This window comes from Electrophorus electricus, chromosome 1, assembly GCF_041902795.1.
Source record: "Electrophorus electricus isolate QZ-2024a chromosome 1, ASM4190279v1, whole genome shotgun sequence".
Taxonomy (NCBI): domain Eukaryota; kingdom Metazoa; phylum Chordata; class Actinopteri; order Gymnotiformes; family Gymnotidae; genus Electrophorus; species Electrophorus electricus.
In genome coordinates this window covers 34,072,666-34,098,641 of record NC_137497.1, presented here as the reverse complement: position 1 = coordinate 34,098,641, position 25,976 = coordinate 34,072,666, and the positions used below count along the sequence as shown (strand labels likewise).

General features: G+C 38.6%; 2 protein-coding genes across 7 annotated transcripts in view; one reads left to right on the top strand and one right to left on the bottom strand.

Annotated features, from left to right (window-relative positions):
• gramd1a (GRAM domain containing 1A) overlaps positions 1-19,636 on the bottom strand; it is a 30,893-nt gene extending 11,257 nt beyond the window's left edge. Inside the window, exons 1-9 of one of the 6 annotated variants that reach the window (XM_081716498.1) lie at positions 19,475-19,636; positions 18,958-19,131; positions 11,127-11,183; positions 10,115-10,553; positions 3,116-3,317; positions 2,674-2,694; positions 2,438-2,522; positions 2,238-2,341; positions 197-292 (exon numbers count right to left, since the gene is read on the bottom strand). In XM_081716498.1, coding sequence (XP_081572624.1) covers positions 197-292; positions 2,238-2,341; positions 2,438-2,522; positions 2,674-2,694; positions 3,116-3,317; positions 10,115-10,545 — 939 coding nt within the window. In that variant the 5' untranslated portion in view covers positions 10,546-10,553; positions 11,127-11,183; positions 18,958-19,131; positions 19,475-19,636. Of the gene's footprint in view, positions 1-196; positions 293-2,237; positions 2,342-2,437; positions 2,523-2,673; positions 2,695-3,115; positions 3,318-5,554; positions 6,211-9,382; positions 9,412-10,114; positions 11,184-17,350; positions 18,921-18,957; positions 19,132-19,474 lie in introns of those variants that run through there. The other 5 variants (XM_081716494.1, XM_081716503.1, XM_081716510.1 and 2 more) reach the window with 5 other exon arrangements.
• Positions 19,637-22,004: 2,368 nt separating this feature from the next.
• si:ch211-225p5.8 (sodium channel regulatory subunit beta-1) lies at positions 22,005-25,604 on the top strand. Its single transcript, XM_027005393.3, has 5 exons — positions 22,005-22,425; positions 22,978-23,156; positions 24,085-24,322; positions 24,898-25,057; positions 25,211-25,604. The coding sequence occupies exons 1-5, from the start codon at positions 22,374-22,376 to the stop codon at positions 25,254-25,256; spliced, it is 675 nt and encodes a 224-aa protein (XP_026861194.2). The 5' UTR covers positions 22,005-22,373; the 3' UTR covers positions 25,257-25,604.
• Positions 25,605-25,976: the final 372 nt, after the last annotated feature.

The following is a 25,976-nucleotide window of genomic DNA, read 5'->3' as shown; positions in this document are numbered from 1 at the left end:
AATGTGTGCGCTGTTTGGTGTGTGTAACTACCAGCATGTGCATGCTGTGTGTGCTAACAGCATGTGTGTTAGCAATGTGTCTGCGTTGTTTGCGTTAGGAATTGTGCTGCATTTGGTGTGATTTAATGTAAAACTTTATTTGTTAGCTGTGTGTAATGTGTGTGAACAGTGTGAGCATGTGTGTATGCATATGTACCTTATCCTGATCCGTGCTTATCTGGATGGCGTTTGGGATAAGTTTGGCTGTTTTCTCTTTCGTCAGATTGGTCACCTCCCTCAGCGGGATGGTGATCTGCCACAAACAGGAACAGACATTGAGGATACAGACCTCAGCACAGTTCTCACAGTAAAAGAGCTGATGTAGGATTGGGTTTTGCCCCTCATGTCCCAATAAATACAGCAGTGCAGACAGGTCTGAACCCAGGTCAGCAGTCAATGCTTTGTAAACATAGCTTGGAGCTTGGAGAGCACAACAGGCAGTACAAGGGGAAGAAGGCTTTAATCTGCATGCTCCCCCAACAACAACAAGTAGTAATAATAAATCAATTACAAGTGATAATACAAGACAAAAAAAACAATGTACATCATTGTCTTACAGATTGTCTGTGTGTGTGTGTGTGTGTGTGTGTGTGTGTGTGTGTGTGTGTGTGTGTGTGTGTGTGTGTACGTATTTATGTCAGCATGTACACGAGGGAACTCATGGAGAGGCCCATAGATATGTGCTTTGGTTATAGATGTATGGTGTATTTATGAGCACTGAGTCCTGTGTTTGGTTAATCTGTTCAAATTGGTGGCTGTCAGAGGAGTCACTGATGTACGATCATACTGAGTGCTGTCCAGGTTGTATTGAATTCAGTGGTTTGGTTTTTGATAGATGCTAAAAAGATTTCCCTTGATATATGGTGTGTATGTATGTTTTTCAGAGTGATTGATAGTAATGTTGTTTTTCTTGATTTCCTGATTTTTCTTATGTATATGGTGTGTTTACTGAGCAGTGCGGGCACATTTCAGATAATTTCTGGCCAGTGTAGTGAACTCTGTGAATTACGTTACATTGTATAGAGTGAAGGTTGGTGGTGTTAGTCATAAAACTGTGCATTCAGAAATAAGGAGTAACAGATCATCTTCCCATTTTTTCAAAGGCACAGAAACTGTTAGGTCTGATTCAGATATTAACCTATACATTTTGGAGTTTGTTTGAGGAAGGAATATTGAGAAGATCTAAAATTGAAGGGGTAAGGTTAAATATATTTTCTTTGCATTTTATTTGTGAACATATGACTGATCTGCGTATATTCAAGACATTGCTTATTTCTACTGCTTTGTGTCTCAGTTAGATATGAGAAAAATATTGTTCTGAAAAATGTGAGTGTAACGTATAACATGTGAAAAGTGTAAGTGAGATTTGGATTTCGTTGCTTAGAGTTTGTTTTACTTCTCTTACTTCTCCCCATGGTTCATCTGTCTACATTTTAAACATTTGACTCTGTAATGTAATTGACTGGTGAGAAGATACTGCTGAAAGTTAGGACTATAAAGCCCCCCTGAGGCTTAGGTTTTTGTAATGCGGTTAATTTCATTGTAGGTGTTTTTTTACAACTATAATTTGGAGATAATGGAGGCTAAAGTTTTAAGACAGGTACAGGGAGGTTGAATAGGAATCACTGAAAATGAATACCTTACTTTCTATACTACTGTTATTTTGATAGTGGATATTCTTCCAATAAGTGAGAAGTGAAGGTTCATCCAACACTGAAGCTTATCATTTATAGTTATGAGTCATGGATTGAAACTGACAGTGTAGCCACCTCTGACAGCTGGGTGGAGACTTTGCCCAAATATGTGCTGAGTGCTTAGGGGGATGGGTAGGGATTCAACAGCAGTGTCTGATAAGTTCACATTGAATGGGAGGATGGTTGATTCGGCTCAGTTAATAAAATAACTGGAGATTCTGAAATAGTCTGAATAGCCTGCTGAACTAATAAAAGGATTTTTCAATAACAGTAATATAATATTTGCATATAAGATGATTTTTTTATTCTGTACTGTGAGTCTGAATAACTTTGATATTTGTATTTTGTCATATAGCTGCTGCTAATTGTATAAATATCAAGAACAGAAAAGGTACTCTTTTATAAAGATGAATGCAGGAGTTGAATTTATGATGAATGAATATTTGAGTGTGTGTGCAAGCACGCAATTAGCAAGTGTATATATGCCCTATGCATGGGACATACAGTGGTCTCCCAGCGGAAGATGTTGCTATAGAAGCAAATCCAGTTCTCAGACAAATACAGACGGCCCTGTAGCAAAATGTCCTTCTGAAGAGCACATGAGTAGTCTAGAGACAGAAACAAACCATTCATTAATTCAAACCAAAACGATTATTTCCTTAGTTTTTAACTACAGCTGAACACTGATACAGGGACACACTGACCCACTATCAGACGTTCAGTATCTGGAAGATTCTTGAACAGTTTGCGGAAGTCCTCATTCTTCTGTTTATATGTAGGACTGAGCACCTGGTATGTGTGTTTGTTTAAAAAAAAAAAGAATAGAGAGAGAGAGAGAGAAAGTCAGCGAGCAGGAGATGTGACTTGACAGATGAATGCCAGCAGCTGAATATAAATCACTCTGCTCCTTGCAGCCCTGCTGAATCACCAGCATACTCACATTGTACCAGCTCTGCATCTTCTGAAAAAACATAAAGAAGAAAAACAAATGACTTTGATGCACTTTATTACATACTCAGGCCAATATCCCCACCAATAAAGGAAGTAAAGACAATAAATGCATTCATCCATAAATATCTGGGAACTGTTTACTAATTTCTATTAAAATATGATTTTACGGGTCAGTGTTCTTGGCCTAGAACATCTCTAAATGTGCTTTTCCACTACACAATACAGTATAACATGCAGAGTCTAGATGAACCAGTTTCACAGGTACCGTTGGTAAGAAATGCACAGAGGTACTCGATCAAGGCAGAAAATGACTATGGATGACTATTTGATGCAATCCCATACTGTCTGGTGGAAAAGCTATGCAATCTCCCAGGTGTGAAACACCATTATAGTTGCAGTACTGAGTGTGGTCTTTTTGATGCGAACCTTACCTTGGCATTGCGGGTGAAGTGGCGGGAGGCGATAGGATATGATGAGGTGGATGAAGAGGGTGTAGGAAGCAAGGGACTTTCGGACCCACCCCCACCACTACGCTCGGCAGACCCCTCACCCTCACTGACCCGGCCCCCCAGCACCCGTCGTCGTAGAGACGGGGAACTGCCTGGAGTGCTTCGTGGAGAGTTACTGGCCGTACTGCCGAACAACAGAGAAAGGATGATGAAAGAGCGCACAGGTAACACGCACACACACATTTAGAAACAGATATACAAAGACACATGCATGCACACACAGAGGGACAGGAACATAGACACACAAATATACAGGCACATTCATACACACATACTTATACACACACACACACACACACACACACACACACACACACACACACACACACACACACACAGTATTAACAGAACTGCAGATGTTTACAATAAGCAAAGGCAACGATATACAGTCCCACACTGTCAACACAGTAGATTTTAGCTTAGAACAAGCTATATGAACTTGTTCAATGCACAAATAGTGTAAAAGGTGAAATCACGACACATCACAAACATATTCTCAAACTTGGCAATAAAAAAAATAAAATAAAAAATAAAAAATTCTACACACTGCTGCCACTCAATGTGTCCAGTACAGTGAGCTTTGATCAGGATCTGCAGAGAAGCAATCCTATTCTCTCTGGCCTTGCATGACCATACAGTAAAAGACTAAATAAATAAATAATTAATTAATTTGCAAGCTCCAACATCCAGACTACACATAAATTCACACTTGGAAAAACTGAATTCTGGGAACTGAAAAAAGCAAGACTGTTGAACAATCCTCCACAGAAATCACCATCTCCTCACAGAGATGGTCCTTAAAATGCAGGAGACCTGAATCAATCCATCTTACACCCTGACACTATGGAACAACCAGAACAGGTGTGTATCAACACCTGAGCTCCAATCATAACCCACAGATATCAGTCCTATTTACAGAAAAACAATCATTGCTATGGCAGCATTCTAGTAAAATAGAGGAGTCTACAAGGATTGAGGCGTCTGTACACAAACACAAAGCCTTATCGGATTATCAACATTTCAAAAGGTGTGCAGGCACATTTTAAAACCATACGAGGTCTTTTTTTATCTTAACTGATGCAGAAATATGACCTCTAATGAAGAATAAAATTTATGTAAATTATGTTCAGTTTATTCTATAAGGGATGTGGACAGAACAGATGTTTACATTCACTTTATTTAACTAGAATCACATCTCAGGATTTCTGTATATTGGTCTACAGTGCTAATGTCACATCTGGGACACATTCACGCCAGCTAAAAGAAAATAAACTCGATGAGATTCAAACCCAAGAGGAGAGAAAGAAACACCAATATCACACAGTGAAGATCAGTAAGACTACAGTTTACCACAACCTTACTACTTAGTTTATATATCAGAACATTAACACCAGACTCGACACTGTTTGTTTGAGACCAACATATCATGCTTGCTCTTTCATCATCATCTTCACCATTATCTTCATCATGATCTTAATCATGAAAATGCCTCAAGCTTGCAATTGGTTTGGACTGCATTATTATGACCAACTCTCCTGTTTTACTACCAAAATCATCCAGGACCTTCTAGACAGAAAATCACGTTGTCGTTGTCATGGCAATGGGGGTGCGCGAATAAAATATATACAATAGGTGATCAACTCACAAGAACCACCATCACTACCACCCGTGTTTTGTATAGAGGTACAACTCAAGGTAAAAACGGCATGAAAGCGCATAGTTTATGCGCCTATGCGAAGGTCGGAAGGATCAACACTCCGTTAAAAAATGACAGAACAATAAACCCATGTATGTGCTTTTGTGCACGGCGAAAGCGGGGATCTTTAGCTAATGAATACAAGCTTCTCTTAAAGGTACAACTGCCAATGTCACTAGAATGAATGAATGACCGGCTGCTGAAGCGTGTATGACAGACGCGAACTAGCAAACACCGTCAAACATGTTTGAACATATACACAAAACATATTCGTAAAACATTTGTCTGCACTCGGTAATACGCAGAAGCAGACCACGTACGCACAGTCTCTAAGTGTCAGAAGCGGCAGAAAACTACGGAGGTGAAAGCAAAGGTCTTTATAGAGGACGTTTACACACCGCAAGAGCTGGGAATAAACGACGTTTGCCTGTTATCTTAACCACGCAACGTCCACAGTGTCTACTAGTGTTATGCGCTACAATAAAAGAGTAGAGTCAACAAACTTTAAACTTCCCGTGCATTCAGCAAAACCTTTACATTATCACACATACAAAACGTGTTTGATTATTTAATGACAGACTTGGTGTTATCAAAAGTTAAGATTTGAGTAAAGATATTCATACTTATAGGTATAATAAATAAAGCAGTGACGCTGTTCTACTTACTCGAACATCTCATTGGGTGTTCCTTAATTTGACTGTAATCTGTCAATATGGCACTCCGTTAAAATCATGCCAGGGCCGCTTGTCCAACGCATAAGACACGGCGTGCCTTCATCCACGAATGTTTTCAGTCATGAGGAATAAAATTGTATAAAGCCTCCATTTCAAAAGAGGTCCCGAACCTCGGCTTTTTCCTTTTTTAAAATGAAAAGATTTTCCATCGCGAATATTCCAGTTAGTGAAGAACCCAACACACAAGAATGGAGAGGGAGGGAGGGAAAGAGGGAGGAGAAATGAGGATCTGGCCAGGAGGCGGAGGTAAACCTTGCTCATCGCCGAGACGCACTAGCCTGATCTTTTACTGCACTGAGTCGAGCGATAATAAGGGATTCGAACGGCCGTGTGCGTAGCCTGCGACGTTGAATAAAATAACTTAAACATGCTGGGCTTCAGTACAGTGGGTATTAAACGACAGCTATTTCACTAACGCATAATTACAGAAGGGATGCAGTTTACTGACACGCACTGGACAGTTGACACTACCGGCCATTGCGTTAGCGCAGACAACAGCGCTCCGGCCGGTCCAAACCAATCCGTTAAACCTCATTCTCCTTCCCATGTCGATAGTTTACAGAGTTTTAATCCAGTGTGTCCGGATCTGTCTCTATAATCTGTTTTCCTGGGAGCGCATTGGTAATCTCAGTTCAAAGGGCAAAATGGGAGGGGTTTACAACGTATAGGAGGGCCAGGGCCGAAGAGTGGGATGGAAAGAATGTAAATAGAGGATAGAAAAACCTTTCTGCACACGTGAATCCATACTCTTTAAAATGACTTTCATAACTGCAATAGCCTTGCACTCACAGGGGGAAAAAAGACAAGTTTCTAGTGGGTTTTCAGCAACACACAAAGGTTTATGTGACAATTTAAATGACAAGTGCCTTCACGCTTCACGCTTATTAAAACATACCTTTTATTCATTTTAGCTGCCCATGATATTTAATATTGTATGACACCAGGTTTCCTACACAAACATATTTGAACGTGGCCAGGCCTCATGAGGAGACAACAGCTAAGAAATCACCAAAAAGGTAGAACAGAGGAGTCCAAGAACCTCAAAATACATGTCAAATAAGAATTCTGCTTAGTCTGCTTTCCACTTCTACAACAAACGCCACACTACCTTATCCACATTATTGGAGAGACATCTGGATGCAGACTTGCTTGGAAAAAAAATGACAAAGAAGGAAAAAAAGAGCTTCCAACAATCTGCAAGGAATTGTGGGTGATCTGTGGGAGAGAGTAAAAACCTATTTGAGCAAAATCAAGGGAGGATGGACATCAATGTTAACCTCCTTACTTCAAAGCCAAACTGGGAAATCCCAGGGAAATAGGAAGAAAAGCAAGTGGGTTTAGCATAGCTTCGCTGCACATTTGTCTGCAGGTTGGCCTCCTCCTGTGGAGAGGGTTCCTTCTTTGTTCAAGAATGCTCCAGAACAGACCCATAATTCTGTGGTACAACAGCACGATGAGCTGTTGAGATTTAAGGCACTAAACTTAAAATATTCACCTCATATCACCAACCCCATCCTGAAAGCTCAGGACAGCATGGAAGAAGGGTAGAACTGAAGATTATAGCAGCATTCATTATTAGGACTGGAGTCCACTACATTTCTATAAGTAGTTAATGTGGCTCCCCTCACATTTGGTTGCATGTTGATCAGAAGTCCATAAACAAATGTTTGACTAGTCTGGTAAGAATACACCTTATCTTAAAATGTTCTGCCAATTAGACTACCACTGAGTGAATCGGACAAGTCCAAGCTAACCCAATCAATGTAACAGTGCAGTAAAGCTCAAATCAAACAAACAGTATCTTAAATAACTGAACATTTGAAAAGTTCAAGTGAATACACTACAATGGACCGCTCTCTTGAAGTTTCACAGTGAATGGTCATTTAGTAGAATGACCAGTGCAACATAGGTACCCTTTTTCATATATCAGCATATAGATGAGTGTACTGGTGAATTTAAAAGGTAATAAATCACACATGCTCATGTTTTTTTGAGGAAGTATCGTGGGACTGCATTGAAACTAATCAGTTAATTGAAATCACTATAGCACTCAAATTAGTTTCTAGTTCAATCACATATTTCAAAGTTCATGAAGGTATTCAACTTATCAGCTCAACATGTCAATATTTTTCTCCTGAATGCATCCATTTTTTTAACATTGAATTAGCAAGCAGCTCTGAACTTTTCAGAGCTAGGCTAATTTTAGCACGAAACACCAGATACTGCTGGGTCACGTAGCAACCAACTCAAAAGAAGAAAAGCAATTAGGCTAAATCTAACAATTAAGCCTTCCAGACTGACAATTTATACTGACAGTGGAAAAACCCAGCTGGCGCATACAAATCTTCTTACACCACTTCCAAAGTTTTTTTTTTTTTTCTCGAAGTGCTTGTATGTCTGTATCACTTACAAACCACAAAGCCTTTACAAGGAACAAGGAACATGCATTGATCTTGTCAGATAAACACTATGTAAAGATAGCCATAACAAACAAGGCCACCATTGTACAGTCAGCAGCTCTGACCTGCCAGGTCAGCATGCAGGTTTATTTGAGCCCCTGAACATAAGCTCAGCACAGAATCCAGCAGATAGCATGGATCTAGCCCCAAAGGCTCTGCGATGTTGACTATAGCCTATTTAGCCTTATGCCAATAGATATGATAATCACTGTCACAGCACTAATCAATGTTTAACAAAATGTATTAAAATTCCTCTTCAAATCTCCTCCATTTTGACACAATCCTGCAAAATCTGTAATTTTTACAGAATCTGGAATGGTTCTCTAGTAACATTAGATAATATTTTATATTTTTCTAAGTTCATATCATATGAACTGAATATTTATAAACTTATTATAATACAGACAGCTGTAACACTATGTAATGGACACAAATTTAAAATCAGGGTTGTAAAATCTACAAAAATTGTTATGTCAACCACTACAAACATTAATTTAGGAAATGTAGACTTACAAGAGTGGACCTACAACATTGAATATTTAACTTTTTCCCCTGTCCTAACATACCTGATTTAACATGTCAGCTAATTACGAAGCCATTTATAAGGTGAATCAGCTGTGCTGGATCACAAGAAATGCTGAACTGTAAAATGCTGATTGATTATACTGTCTCAACCTTTCATGAATATAGACTATTATTTTCTCAATTAATAAAGTTTTGCATATGTTAAAATGATATTCCAAAACACAATATCTAAAAGTAAAATATCGCTACTTGTCAAAATTTGGTTTGTGTTGATTTTAAAAACAGAAAAAGCAAACTGGGTAATGAGATTAACCCTTTCGAATCTTAGATTCCAGCTTCCGGTGTACTGATGGTCTTATAGCAGGCTTATCATTTTACATGGTGCAAAAAGAAACAATCAACATAGGCTAGCTATAGAAGCAAAAGCATTTAAAGTTCAATCAATAAATAAAGAGAATGACATTTAGCACAGTGTAATCTGTACTGCCTGACTGATTAAATCTTAATACAGAGAGGTAAGGAACATTCCAGTACTTATGCTCAAAATAAATGTGTGGTGTGGTCTCTGCCATGTTTTAGACCAATTTCAACTCAGACAATTTAACAGCAAAAAGCGATCCTCTTCTCTGCACCACAGTGCCAAACAACCACATTTCACTATCAAAATTCCTTGACCTACACAAACAGATATTGTCTATTTTCTATAAGAAAATTCATTTTGACAAGAGCTCCAAAATAAAAATAATATAAAAAATAACTAAAATAACCAAAATACCTGAATAATTCCATAAATGCATCGCCAGGGGTCAAATGCAAACCAAAACTGAAAGGTAAATATCAGGTTAGTAACACTGCAGGTTGAATGGAAAGGAGAAGGGCACTGCTGTTAATGCATGCATGGAGCAGCTTCTGCCAGCCTTTTCACTGGTATACTGCAGCATCACCACACAGCTCTCTGATTGGTCGATGATGACATCATAAGTAGAGCAGCAAGTTCCCACTGGGCAGTGGTGATGTCATGCAGAGGATAGCCTGACAACTGAGACCGATCCCTCCGACTCCCAGCTCATTGCATGCTGAACTGGTCTGCTCCTTCAGTAAGCTTACCTTCATCAGCTCTCTTTGTCACTTCACTAATAACCCATCTCCTAACCCACAATGAAACAGTTGTGTATCTGAGTATTGGTGAGATTCTCTATCTCAATTTTCAAACTAGATTTTAACTGCATGATAATCTACTTCTTTGTGCTTGTTCCAAATATTACTTTCATTCAAAAAAGACTGTTTCAAACCATTTCAAGCACACTTCCAGTATATGAAGAACTCAAAATCTACATTCTAAATCCTTTATGATATTAAAATCTAGACAACTCCAAACAGCTTCCCCCTCGCTATGCAAATTATGTCAGGTTTCTACTAGAAGCAATGTTGGGTTACCACCTTACTTGGCAAAGAAGGCTTTCTGTGTGTTTTTTGTGGGGCGGAGTTGGGGATGGGGCACACTGACCTGCAGCTGTCCCCGTCTGAGTCCTTGCTGAGCAGGCTGCGGATGGACCAACGAGAACGCCTGCTCAGGGACGAGCTCTGGGAGCAGGAGCGAGATGGGGGCAGCGGCAGAGAAGAGAAGCCACCCAGCCTCTCCACCCCCACCTCGCCAAGCACCTCCCCCCTTATGCTAGGCAACAGGGTTCCAGGCGTCAGGCTCTGCCCACTGCTCCTGTGTTCTTTGGCTCCGCCCCGGTCATTTTTAGACGGGTTCTTTTCATGAGTTCCGGGTTCTGGCGGATCCTCCCACTGTGCATGGGTTCTGTGCTTGTTGCGGCTGCGGTTGCGAGGGTGGCGGCGCCGAGGTTGTGGGCTGGACGAACAGGACCACGATTCGGTGTCAGACGACGGAGGGAACACAGTCAGCATCGGGATCGCAATGGGTTTATCCATAGCACTTTCTGGGAATGGTATGATTGATTTTAATATCAAAGCAACTGTAGGTACATCCTGTGCTTTTTGCCTTCTTTTCTCAGCTTGCTAGCCCAAAGAATGCAAGTGACGAGATTTATCATGTTTTTGCACGTCATCATAATTTCACTAACAGTGTCCATGTTCTCTTTCAGTCTTATTAGAACTCTTCACTCATGTTTGTAAGTTCCAGATCATTTCAAAACAGTTCTAGCAATGCAGGATATTACAGTGTCGTACAGCACTGGCAGCTATTCAGTCACTTCCTCCCAGTCTGACACTCAGTAGTACTGCAAGAAATATGGGGTGGGGCATTTACAGAAAATGTTGCCCTCTTGCATAAATATTGTTTAGTAAATGTTCCTTTTTCACAGATGTAAAAATAAACAAGAAAAACAAAAGCAAAAATATATATTTTTTAAAATTTAAATGAAGGATGCAAGTATGGTGGAAGCCCAATCTTCAGCCTGAACTTTTACCACTTGTGAAGTGTCCTTGTGTAATCAGAGTGTCCACCTACTCTCTCCCATCAGTATAATCCATAAGACAGGCTGTTCTCATACCTGCCTCCTCACTGACACAGCAACATGTAATCCCATGGTGTCATTATTTATGAGGCCCTGAGGAGAGGAAACATTGTGTTTACTGCTTTAAAGCCATGTGTCTACAAAAACACCAGTAATTGTTTTTGAATTTATTTATATTAATAATTATATTGATACAAGGTTTAATGTATTAGTAAAATTGATGGTGTGATTCATGTTGTGTTATAATTTCAGAACTCTGCTGATGTTGTGCCTTTAGAATATAAAAGTGGTGACCCTGACATTTGATAATCCCTAAATCTGAAAGAAGACATGTGTTTTACCCTTCACCATATTACAAAACCTCTTGTTACAAAGTCCAGCAATCAGAATTGTGCTTTTGAAATTCCTTATTCTATTTATTTGTACTCTACTTGTAAAGCATGCCTGGTATGTTCATTTTATGACTAACTTTATATGCATATGCTAAATATAAATAAAATAATCTTATTGCAGAATGTGGCTTTAAAGACATCAACGTTTAAAACCTTTTATTTTGTTGTAGGGAAGGGGAGCCCAGCAAAGCTTGATGAAACACACTTGAATCAACTAATCAGTTAGGTTTAGTAGGTGTGCTGCAAATGACCAAATAGTGATGGGAATGTCTACTATAGAGTCTTAGGATGCCAAGAATAAGGCTGCTAGTTCCAAGATTTCTGTGCTCTTTACAGTATTCATCAACTAAAGGATTTTCAGTGGATCATGTATACAGCAAAACACTGTGCAGTCTTTAGGTACAGAGCCAGAGAAATAAAAGGTTTCTTAGGGAAAGCAGGGCCACTAAGTGAAAGCAGCATTCGTGACAAAACATCTTAGTCCAAATTACTTCAGCACTTCAGAAAAAAAGGACTGGGTGCAAATTAAAGATAACAGTGCAAACTCAGGTCATATATTTTGAATTTCGGCAGGTCTAACTCAACCAATAAAACCCTCAGAATTAATATTTCATTTAAGACAAAAAAGGTTTCTGTCTCTCTATTTTAGTGAATGGACCTTGAAACAGGGCAAAGTATTATGATATTTTACATTGTAATATTATCAAACTTTTCAAGGAAGATCCCTGAAAAGAACTGAAGAAAACGAAAAGCGCAAAAAACTACCATTTACAAGTGATCAACTTTTTAAGAATAAGACTGCCTTTTGACTTCTGACAAACAAAATAACTACAAACATAAATGTTAAGATACACTAAAAATCTGTTAGTCTCTATAGCCTCCAAAGCAAAACATACATCTGGTACAGTTCAAGTGACAATGTAGTTATAGCTGATTTCATCTTTGCTTTAAAGTCTTTGAACAAGGAGTCGGCAGTGACGGCCATCATCTCTTTTCCATCTGTGAATGTTTTTTGTGTGCGCTTTGGGTGGCTAATACAAAAATAAGCTTCAGTATATTTTTCTCAATTTTGTAGTGATCTGCTAAACTATTTTTGAGCTTTTTTTAAATCTAATTTAACTTCTCCGAGGTTAAGCGTCCTTGAATGTCAGATGCATTATTGAGTGATTAACTTTTTTGGGCAATAACAATACTGTGTTGGCATAGGCTATGCAAAAAGGTTTTCCTTAATTCTACCACTCCGGGTTACAGTCATATGTCTTTGCTCTCTTCTTCAACGGCCCATCCTCAGTCATTTTTTATGTGTGAAATTTGATGAGAGAAAGAAGTAAGCACTGTGTACGTAATCGTCCCACTTAACTAGCTAGCTAGGCTAATAAGCACTAATGCAGAAGGATGCATGATAAATATAATATCTGGAGTGAGAATAATACACATACGGCTGGTACGACTGACACAGGAGATCTGGGAGACTGACCTATCGATTGTGACTGACAGGACGGTGACCACTGATTTAAGCTAGCATTACTACCTTCTCAGTCTTCCAGAGTTACACATTGTAGACACTGCCTCTGCTGAACAGAACTGGCTTCAAAACACATTGGTCAATGCTAATGAAAATAATGTTTATATTACAGTCTTAATAAATATATTATTACAGATATCACTGGACAACAACAAAAATGCTTCCGAGTTAATAAGGGGCAATTCTTAATTATTTCAACGTCCTAAATGCGGATATAACCATGAAAATTTGTTATTGGCTCTCGTTTTAATGATAACTCCATGTGATCCATAAGAGACATTGTATTAGGCCCAGCTATAAGATGAAAATGTTTAATATTTCAAAATACTGAGAAATATTGCATCATATTGTATCAGATCATGATGATCATACTCAGGAAGGTCTATTGCATCACTGTCTGACGTAAGATTATGCAATAGGGAGATATATAAAGCAAGACACCATAGGACGAGCGATTTATTTCTGTTACTGCTTGTGCTAAACGTCATGTTAGATGTAAATTCAGCTGCGTTAGGTTAAATGTAATTCCAGCTGTGTTATAAACACTACTGAATGGATTCAGATAGCGTCAATCAACAAGTATCAACGCCTCGTAACTGTATCAATATTGCGGACAATTTTTGTTACATTTGTGGGGAAGTGACTTTTGCAAATCAGAAGAAGGACATTGCTTCAAATGCAAAAGTGAAGGCGGCATATCATCTGTATTTCGGATGCAAGATCGGTGACCAGGACAAGTCCTGGGCCCCACACATATGTTGTTGTACGTGTGCAACAAATCTGTCTCAGTGGATGAATGGAAAAAGAAAGTTGATGCCCTTTGCCGTTCCGATGGTCTGGAGGGAGCCCAGCAATCACATAACTGACTGCTACTTCTGCATGGTGCCTCCTGTTTCTTGAGGCACTACAAAGAAGAAGAAGTAGACAATAGCGTATCCAAATATACCTTCTGCTATCCGACCTGTTCTGCATGGCGAAGGACTTCCTGTTCCCGAACCTCCGATAGAATATTTCTAATGATCCTTCAGAAGATGACGATGGAGACAAAATGACTCTGGAATTTCCTGGGCCTTCGACGTCGGATGATCAACAGGAAACGGATCCTGACTTCAGTAAAGGTGCATCATCTGCGTCACACAGAATAATGCAGGAAGAACTGAACGATCTCGTTCATGATCTGGAGCTGTCCAAGGGCAAAGCAGAATTACTAGGCTCAAGGGTTCAGCGATGGAATCTTCTTCAGGAAAATGTACAAGTGACACTGTATCGAAAGCGGCATCTGCAGTTACAGCCTTTCTTCAGAAAGCTAGATAAGCTTGTGTTCTGCTCTGACGTCAACGCCTTGTTGAATGCCCTTGGAATCCAACATGATCCACAAGAATGGCGATTGTTTATAGACTCTCAAGGCATTATTGCTGCATTATGGAAATCGTCTTCCATCTATTCCAGTTGGACATGCTGCGGATATGAAAGAGACATATGACAACATGAAGCAGCTGCTGGATTATCTTGAATACAGCAAGTATGGCTGGCATATCTGTTCTGACCTTAAGGTAGTCGCTCTGTTGATGGGTCTGCAGCTGGGATATACAAAGTACTGCTGTTTCCTATGTGAATGGGACAGCAGAGCATGTTCTTTGCACTATGTGAAGAAAGACTGGCCCCTGAGGAAGTCTCTGAAGATTGGAGAGAAGAATGTGCAGCATTCAGCGCTGGCAGAACCGGACAAAATACTTCTACCACCCCTACACATCAAATTCGGTTTGATGAAGAACTTGGTAAAAGTCATGGATCAGAATGGATCAGCGTTTAAATACCTGTCTGAGAAATTCCCTCGGATCAGTGAAGAAAAATTGAAGAGGGAATTTTTGTGGGTCCTCAGATCCGTCAACTCTTCATAGACGAGAAGTTCGACTACCTGCTTAAGGGTGACGAGAAAAAGGCTTGGGATGCGTTTCGTCTGGTGTCAACTAACTTCCTCAGGAATGTCAGGGCTTGAAACTACAAGGTATTGGTTAAAGACATGTTGTCAATGTATTACAAACTTAGATCGACAATGTCCTTAAAGATCCAGTTCCTTCATTCCCATTTGGAATTTTTTCCTGAAAACTGCGCCATGGTAAGCGACAAGCATGGCAAACACTTTCATCAGGACATTTCAGCATTTGAGAAAAGATACCAGGGGAAGTGGTCCACTTCTATGTTGGCTGATTACCACTGGACGCTAGTCAGAGATGATCTTGAGCAGGTCCACAAACGACAGGCAAAGCAAAGTCACAAATAGAAAGGACTTCTGTTACAGTATGTGTTATTTCATAATTTTTCTAATGCATAAAAAAACTGTGAATTTCTAATAAACGGTAGCCAAGTCAGCATTTCTATTGTCAAATTCTTGCTCAGCACCTTCAACTTAATTAAAATTGGCTAATTTTATCTAAGAAGCATGCCTTTTGTATAAATTTGTTGTCCAGTGTATCCAGAAATCACTTAAGATTAATGCACACTAAAAGGAACACTGTGTGGTACAACTGAGATTCTCCATCTTCTACAGCATCCAGTGTTACCACACAGGGTTTTGTTTTTTTTTTACTTCAGTGTGTTTTGTTTATCCATTTTATCTACATACCAGGCTGGCAATGATATGTGTGATAGTTTGGCATTGGGTCAATGGTTTCTCCTTGAACGGGTCTCTCCACAAACATACAGAACAAGAGAAAAACACAAACCCTATATGACTATCCAGCAAACATTCCTGGCATAGAAGATTGCTACTTGTCCTGATCAATTACTAATATACCTAACATCAATAACTATATGACCAATAATAATCCATCTCAAGATTATTTGTATTTAGCATAAAATAACCCTTTTAAAAAGGTTGATTTATTAAGAATGTGAGGGTGTACATGAGCATACTGTTGTTGATTTAGTTAAGCCAAACTTTGTTAACTGACTCTAACCTACTATGCTGTCAAAATAACTGTTAATATTTAAAGCCCATAGTAAACACCTGTTAAAAAATCAGATGTGAAGTCCACAGTGCCAAAAGGCCTTTTGATGAAACATTGGTTCATTAGTTTATATATGATACTCACTCAATGAGAAATTGTGGTGCAAAACCAAGTTCAAGTTTTGCTTTTCTTTTACATAGAATTTAGAAATAAAATAACATTCAGCCTCCAAAGGTATGAATTCTTCATGGGATACACTAAATTAAAATACTATATCACTAGCTAAAGTGCTATCTAAGTTTTGTAAACACATAATGCTGTATTTCCTTGTACAAAGTAAGTGGTATAGATTTTGATCATCGCTGAGTTTTTCCTCTGTTTTAATTTTCTCTAGAACTGTATTTGCTTAATTACAGTGAATGTGATGCCTACATGATAAACATAGAAGAAATGTCTTTCAGACTTCCAGCTCAGTTCAGACTCTGTCTATTATACAAAGACTTGTGAGGAACAAATAACTATGTTGACAACCTCTCCCAGTCTCTTCCCCTACCTGTTAACACATGCTGCCAAACCTGCAATACTACCATTGTCATATTATTAAAAGACAGTAGACAAATCATCAGTTAAATTACTTAATGCAAAAACAACTCCTACAAACATTCCTCATCGGTCATGCTTGCTACAGGCAGCTTATTACTATATAAGCCACTTTTGAAAAATAACACAAGGCCAAATGAAATGGAAAAACCACAACACCTGCTCCAGTTGAACAGGCAGACCTTTCGGTAGCAAATAACCTGACCCAAGCAGGACTATCATATGTGAGGAAAATGTCATTTTTGCACACACGAAACTGCAAAAAAAGATAAGCGTTTTCCCCTTGTGCTTTCCTAAAAGTTCTACAACGCACAACGGCCATTTATAAAACCAAAGACAAGCACTATCCCTATCACAATATTTGATAGTCTGTATGAGCAAGCTAAATCTTAGCTTCAGTTTTATTAGAGTAATAAACCTTTCCATTCAACATCCGCAAACAATGGCCTGACTGAAAGAAGATATCATATGCTTTTCGCTACAAAGATTCTGTCCTACGAAATCAGACTTTTGAAACCAATGAGAAGTGACACAAGCTCATAACTAAAATACAAAAGTACAAAAAAGGCAAGATGAAAAGTATTAACACTTAAAGGTAACAGTACACACACATCACTTAAAGTCACACAGCTTGCCCTTATACAACAGCTTACTATATACCTTACCTGTCATACAACGAACGATATGATTCAACAACTTATAAAACATTAACATCAAAATATCAAATAACTGTATAATACGAAAACCACACAAATAAACAATACAGAATTAAACTAGCTAATAACAACCTACCTCCCGTTCGACGAATTACCCCCATTGCGATGATCTTGTTCGGCCTCGTAGACCAGACGCGCGACAGTGCGTGACGTGATATTAAAATCCACTTTTTCACAGGAACACATCAGCATCCTCTTCCGAAGAATCACTGTGACTTCGTATCTTAGCTATTTAGCCAACGGAGTACCTAAACAGCTACGTTTTCTGGCAGTATACTCTTAATAATACACGCTGAATAAAACTCGTCCTACACCTAGCTAAAATTATAAAAAAACATATTAAACAAAAAGCAAAATGGAGTGAATTAATCATCGAAAAATAATTAGTAGCAGCGTTGGCTAGCTATCTTAGCTACCTTAAGTAACAAGCCAGCCGTCTAGCTAGCTAGCTTCCTAGTGCATGTAACTTGTGAATAATGAAAGCTAGCGAGATCGCAAAATAGCTATACAGCTATCGCTAGCGACTTTGTCTATGATGCCGGTCAGAAAACGGTCTCCATATTCATTCTGACAACAAAGGCACTACAAAGCATTGACTGGTTATATTAGACCGACTATTTTTTCGATGTCCCAGTAAAAGTAAAAATGCATGTTTGAATAGATCCGGGTTATTAGCCAAACCAAATATCTCCAAGTTTTTTGAGTAAACGTTACAGTGTTCGATACAACGATAGCGTCAAAGGGCAGAGACTCCACTAAGTCGAGCAAAAGTTTAAGAGGGGGACAAACAGACATCAGTGCAAAATATGCACACCGTTTAGCGATTAGCACTGAATCTACACCAATAAACTACTACGAAATCGAAATCAAATCAATATAAGTTATACGAAAAATTAAAATAAAACAAATATTTTACTACTATTTCAAACCTAATGGCAAGCACCCCTTCCCTCATCAACTTTATGGTATAATCGACAACCTGTTTGCAAACAGAAATGTAACGGGCGATCTTGACAGACAGGCGAGTTCACGAATAAAGGGCAACTGTTACTTCACACATAATGACAATTTTGGAGTAAGTTTGAAGTAACTTTTAAGGTTATTACATTTATTCCCATGGTTTATTCTACAAACAATACATTAAATCAGTGTGAGAAAAACAACCATCTACTGATATGTGCACCTCTGAGTCCTAGCTGCTTCAAAAAATTCTAGGCTAACCTAGAAACGAACAACCTAAAAGTGCAATATTCATTTTTGTTTTTTCTGTTTGTTTGTTTAATTTAGTGTGCCAACCAATAGTTCCAGGATCTATGCACACTAAATTCTAAGTTCTTAAACGGTGGTAGACTTCAAATTGCAAACCCTGTTTTGATTCTCACATGACCGGTGGGAAAGACCAGAACAGAAAATTGTCGCTCATAGGGTTATCTATCTATTTCAGGCTTACACTACTGGTGTAGTTTGCCTGCACGTTCGGTCCCTCTAATATGCAGCATTTTACGAATTAATACCATGTGACTTGTTTGGAATAAATGGAATAATAAAGGTAATTCTTTGATTTATCCCACTGTGTATTTGGGGACGCTGTTTACATGCATAGTGTTTTGTGATGTTAATATTAGGCATACAACTAACATATAGAGATGAAAGTTATGAAAGTGCAGACTAGCCCCTCCTTACCTTCAGGAGCTGATCCAGCTTTCTTCAGCATTCTTCCACGTTTTTATTTACGTTTTTAACGCTAGGCACTGTGCTGGGAGGGAGCTGGCGCATTTGGGGGCGCAGTTGATGAGTAGCCTAATATCCGATTCCCTCCGGTTCGCGTGTGACCAAGTGTAGGGTCACCTTGATTTACTGGAAACGGAAGGAACAGAAACAAAGAGAAAACTTAGAACAGAAACAACAAAGAGAAAACTTAGGCTAATAGTTTAATGAAGTCTGTACTGGATATATAAGTCAAGTGAATCCATATTAAAATTTGGAAGCTTCTTTGTTTAGGATTATGTAAGGCTATATTACGATGCCCGTTCTAAGCAAGCCTGTAGCCTACATTTTTCCTCCAACCCACTGTCTGTTTCCTCCAACCCACTGTCTGTTTTTAGGCTGTGCAAACATTTTTGAAAAGCATGACACGACCTTGTAGTTTAACGCAATCATAGCACTTATTATATGTTTTCTACCCATTGTTTTAACTCACACCAATCCTGTTTAAAACTCCTCTGAACACTTGCTATTTCGGTTCCGATGGCTGAATCAGTTAAATGCAGAATATTGCCTCAATCTAGAACTGGCCAGATTTCTTGGACTCGACCGAACGCCTCCTGGAAGTCGGCGAGCATCTGGCTATGCGATCAGGGCTAAATATAAACAACAGCGTGTGCGGGTTACTGGAGAAAACAAGCGTGTGTTTGTGCATGCGCGAGCTTGTCCGCGCATGTTTTTGAGTTCGACGTCAAAATCCAAGGCTCACAATATGCGCTCCGTCTTAACCCTTTCTGGCAACAACTTCATTTGCTCAGCAAGTTTCTAATAGTGACAACGCATTTGAATCATGTTGTCACGTAGGCTATTAGTTGCGTGAAGCAAGTATTATTAACCTTGTATTCTATTGAAACGGCCTTGTGGACTGCAAACTGACACTGACTCTTGGTATCAATTCAGCGAAAGAAAACATGTATCCTGTACTAGCCTTCTACAAAGGTTTTTCAGTATTTACACGTTCCCTTCTTTATTTTGATTTTCCTCTGTTGGATGGCCAAAATGTACCATGAGGGTTGTAGTGGACAGGATACACAAGTTGAGGGGTTATGAACCTCGGTGCTTTTATCTTTAGATATAGACAAACCTATAAGTTAATCGTGAATTAAGTTACTTTAATCATAACAGTTGTATGACGAAATATCTGGTAGGTTTGCTTTATGCATGTGTTTTATTAACTTTTCAATGTAAGCTTTCAATTCTAGATTACTTAAGAAATTTAAGGTTATATGATGCTCAATATAATCATAGGCCTGTGTGCTTGTTTATTAATTTATTCAGAATGATACCCAATACACAGTACAGCTGCATAAATATCACAATGTACATTCAGTCAAATAAAACACAATTTAAAATGAGTTGGGGATGTCTTGTAATACATCTGAGCTTCCATGTAATTATACAAATACCACATACTTGGAATGCCTGCAGAGAAACTGAATGGTTACTGGAAGCATGAAAGCTGTTTATTATGATGTAATGATAAACACTTTAAATAAGAAATATGCCTTAAATGTTCATCACTCACTAGTAATTGGGCTATACATGTCCAGTAACTATTTAGAACCAGATAAAGTGTATTGACACTTTATATATTCATTACTTTTGGATAACAAGGCCTATAACTCTGGTTGCTGCTTGTGTTTGGAGTTTGGACTGCCTTTAGCATTCTGTGCCAAGCTGTGTTTATGTGGATATACGATTGGAGTGGTCACTGTCCATAGTCAGAACCAACTTGGCACTACAGTAGAAAACGTATGCGCTATACTTGAAAACGCTTAAAATGGGCCTCTCTAGTCTTAGCTTGGCTTTACTGAACTTAGCTAGGTTTGATTGGGTTTAGCTGGGCTTGACTGGGCTTAGCTGCATTTGATTGGGTTTAGATGGGCTTGACTAGGTTTTGATTTGGTTTGGGCCAGCTTTGTGTTCAGCCATCACAGTTTAATTCTGCTATGTGCATATATATATATATATATATATATATATATATATATATATATATATATATATATATATATATATATATATATATATATATATATATATATATATATATAAATTTAAAAACATTTCCTCTATCATTTATTTGATGTATTTTATGTAATGGGGCATGTCCTTAAGATGCTGTAGCCTACCTTTTTCTTGGAACAGTGCAATGGTTTCCCATAGGAACAAATCTGTTTTCGCTTCTGTTTATTTATGTGGCTCAGTCTTCTGTCTATTAACCCAAACAGGACAGAGTGCCCAGCCTTTCTCACAGGTTACCCAACAGAAACACTTTGTAGGTACAAAAAGAGAAATTAAGATTGATATGCTCTTTTAGCTAAGTAATCTATTTTTACACAGCATCCAGTAGATATGATCTTATGAACAAAATTTCAGGAATGGGAAAGATATGACCCATCAGGTCTGTCTGTGGCTTGCACTAAATGGCCAAATAAGGGCCGTTTTCATACTCCATCATTCTCATTCTCCATCTAATGGCAGTACACTTTATTGCACACAGATCTTACTCTTCAAATGTTCTGAATATTGAAAAAACTCATCCGCAAGGTCTGATCCCTGTGCTTTGAGATAGTAAGTCATGTATATTTTAATTTTGTAAAATTGTTGAATCTATAGACTTTCCAAATATGTCGGTATGTGTTAAGAAGACGGAATGGATCCTGAATATTGCACAACCTTTCTGTGGGTTTGCTATTGATTTCACTCGTGCTAAATATGAACGTTCAAACCTGAAAAAAACTTTGTGTGCTTGCCACAATTTCCACAAACAACGTAATATAAATCTAAATTAACTTAAGGAATGGTTCAGTTTACTATTGTTAGCAGGCTACGTACCAAACGTTAAATTACAGATAAACGTAATTTGTGTAATGTAGATAGATTAGATAGATTTACCAGCTGTGTGGATAAATGTTTAAAGGCTTTCAACCAAATTCTAACTTCTCAAATACCATCTTGAATTGCAGGGGTGTCACATTAAGACATAGATTCACACGGTCTAAATTTATCTCTTTAAACACGAGAGCTAGACGGGAGGACGCTATTTTCCGAAAACCAAAGTGGATTTACTTGGAAATTTCACGGAGTTTGAAAGAAAACATCGAAGATACAATAGTCTACAAGTCTTGTTTATATATAGATCTATACATATATATCATACAGAGTTGTTTTTATTACACTGAAATAAGAAGAACTGCGATATCACATTGACAACGCAGCGAAGTGAGAAAATGCGGCTGCACTGTTATCAGAATCAATAAGATTTTTACCAAACGACATTCAGAATATTTTTTGACAATTTGTTAATCCACTTCATAGTCATTCTTCTGACAATGTCACGAAAATTCAGACCATTTTTATCTCTGGTAATGTTTTTTGTATACGGTAAGTTGGCAAACATTTTTTCTTACACTTCTATGTGAATCGCAATATTTATGATATGTTTTTATGTAGGCTTATTAGAAGGGAAGTGCTGATAACCCGCAGTTAGTTTACAATCATATGATACTTTTTGGGAGTTCTGTTTATAGTGAGATAATCATACTTTATATGCTGCAGGATATTATTGTTTAAATAAATATATCTGGCCTAAAACTGACTGAAGCAGTAATAGACGCTGTATTTCCCCCAAAAGATGGGACGGAAGTATTGTTGACAGCTGCCATAATATGCTGGAAATGTATGCTTATGCTAGTCCTGTTTTGCCCACCCTAATATTATAAATATTTAATCTTAAACAAAACAAACAACCACAACCACATAGGGCTGGTCTGGCTGCAGGTATTCATTCCAACCAAGCAGGATCACCACTGGTTCAAATGATCAGTTTGACTAAGACCATCTGAATCCAGTGTGCTTAGATCTAAACTGACCTCCCTCCACTTCCATTTTTTTGTGGCTGTGTTGTTACTGTGACTCTATTACTGCCCCTGCTAGTGGGGTGGACAGCACCTCTGTGCTGTGCTATCTGTGTGGAGGTGGACTCTTTGACAGAAGCAGCGGCTGGAGATAGCTTCATGCTGGGCTGTATTTCCTGTAAGAGGAGACAAGAGGTCCCTGGAATCACCACTGTGGACTGGCACTTCAAATCCTCCAAAGCCGATGAGTTCTCTCATGTAAGTATGGATTGCAAAGACACTGTAAATCTGGAGTCATGTTCTCATGAACACACCATAAAGATGGGGTGACATCTTCATGTAAACTGGTATTGAAACCTCAGGGATGTAACTCTATACTATGTGCTGTTTAGCCCACACACCTACTTCTTGATAATTAACTGATGCTGATGGTTTAAAGGAAGGAAAACTGCAACTTCTAATAAGGTTTTACAGTGCAAAGTGTAGGTGGGAGAAGGCTCCAATGGAGTGTCAGAATAACTCAAACGTGATTTACTTTAGTGTTGATGCCCATCTGTGCATGTACTGTTAAATTTAAGAGCCTGTAAGTTAGCAGTGCCTTGAGTTGTTATAGATGAATTGTCCAACTGAGCCAGATATATTTACCAAGAGACATTATTTATTGTGTTACTGATCAGTTGGAGCTAAAACTCCCATATTCACAAGGCTTCTCTGTATAGAAGTGTGGATCTCTGATTTATACAGGGATGAGCAGGCAGAGTGCCACACCACTGCAATGTTTTACCTGTTCCAACACACCTGATTCAACTCATCATCTTATCAAACCCACGATGAGTCGAACCAAATGCGCCAACACTAAGAGAACAATAAACTATAAGATGCTGTGGATCTCCATGACTGAAGCTAAAGAGGGTTGTTAAAACATCCATAAAAAATAGGCTTTTTTTCTTCCGGGTGGCCAAACAAATATGAAAGAATGTAAGGTAGCTACCCATCTGGAGAGCATGTGCTTAACCTTCATCTAACACACCCAATTCAGTTAAGCAACATCTCAATATTAGAGGCATCTATGTTAGATTAGAATGACTGTATGTCTCTAGGTTCACCATTTGACATTCTAAAAATAAGAAGCTCCTGTTTTTGTAACCAGTCCTACTTTACCAAACAATGGGTGTCTCCCTACTAGATCTTCCATTATGATTACCCATTGTCAACCATTCTTCATGAAGACTTTGAGGATCGGCTTGAGTGGCATGGGACGAAAGGGACAGAAGACATTCAGATCGGCGCTATCTTCATCCATAATGTCACGTTCAATGACACAGGCACCTTCCTCTGCACATTTGAGCGCACACTCTTCCTGCCTGCAGGAGAAGAACACATCCAAATACAAAAAACAGTCCAGCTGACTGTTGTGCCAGAAGGTGATATCTTTTGTTCTCAATCAATTTTATCAATTTTCTGTTCCAGATGCACATTATGTTTTGTGTTTCTGCTTTGTATTATAATGCTTTCCTTGCCCCTTCAGCTGCAATCAAAATGTACAAAAACAGCTACTTAATTAAGGACTATATTAATAACATCATCATCATTATCTTTCTTGTCTCTTGTGTCATGCTCCACTCGTCAACCAGCCAAAGATCCACTAATTGTACCTCACAATCACTTATCTGCTCCCATTCACCAGTGTATTCCCTGTATAATTCCCTGCACCTGTTCCCCATCTCACTTTCCTGTTTAAGTCCAACAGGTGTCCATCTCCAGCACACAATCGAGCTCCACAGTCAACTTCTGAACCTGCTACTCTGATGTTTACATTTATTGTGGCAATTTTACTGCTGATGCCATTTTTTTTCAGTCTGTGTTTGTTTTTTGCTTTTCATTAAAGAACCCCTTGTGTGTTCTGTACATTTGCCTCTCACTCTGTGCCCACATCTTGTTTGCACTCTCATCCAACTTTCAACCCCTCATATTGTTTTCCTCTCTCCTGCTTCTCCAGCCAAGCGTGCCTTGACCGCAGTGATTTCAGAGATTATGATGTATGTGGTCATAGTCTTCCTGCAGCTGTGGATTATTGGAACGCTCATATACTGCTATAAAAAGATCTATGCTGAAAATGAAGCTGAGGTTGCCAGAAAAGCCTTGGCGGCACAAAAAGAGTGAGTCCCTTTTCTTATTGTATGGCCCAGTGAAAAATGATTAGAATTCCCTCATCTTAATTCACCTTGTTTATGTTTCCCTTGAAATTTATATGAGTCTGACTCTGATTCAGAATGACATTAAGCTCCAGTTTTATTTTCTTGACTTTACAGACTTACTGAGGCAAAGGACAATTGTGACGGGGTGCATTTGGAGTAACTGCTTCTTTGACCAGTATTATCATCATGTTGGTGCACAGGCTTATGATTGCTGTAAAAACTGGTTGGGATGATTGTAAGATTGTGCAGATTTTGAAGTTGTATTTATTTCAATTCTGTGTCTTTACTTTCTTCTGTAAGCATTAACAAATACTTAAAAGCTTTGCTGTTGCAAGCAGAAGGTGAACCCAGTGCTGTGACAATGCAGCATAACAGAGTCTTAATAGAGTTTCAGAAATATTACAGAAGAGGTGCATGAAGTGTTGAGGTTGCTGTTTTATAATTTACATGGCAGGTTATTTCCTGTTAAGTTGTTATTAACAATTAATTAAAAATTACTGCATATGAATTTGATTATTTTTTGTGTTTCCTGACCATGCTTCAGATGACCACAGCACAAACAAATATAGTACAATCAGTCTGTTTTGTTAAAAAGCTCCGTATTGGGTTTTATTTGAAACAATGAACAATTCAGTTGAACAAAGTATATGTAATACTTGTCAGTTAAATACTCATCTGCACCTTCAGAATCAGAAAGACAGGAACATTATTGTAGCATGCCCGAAGTGCATCAGGACTGTATAGATGATTACATTTTCTCCATCAGCTAAATTATTGCTGAATTAAAAACCTCCTTATGTGATGTTCAAACATGTTTACTAGCCAGGAAATAGTTTTTTTTGTGACATTTGGAAGTGAGGGGTGAGGCACAAGTGACATA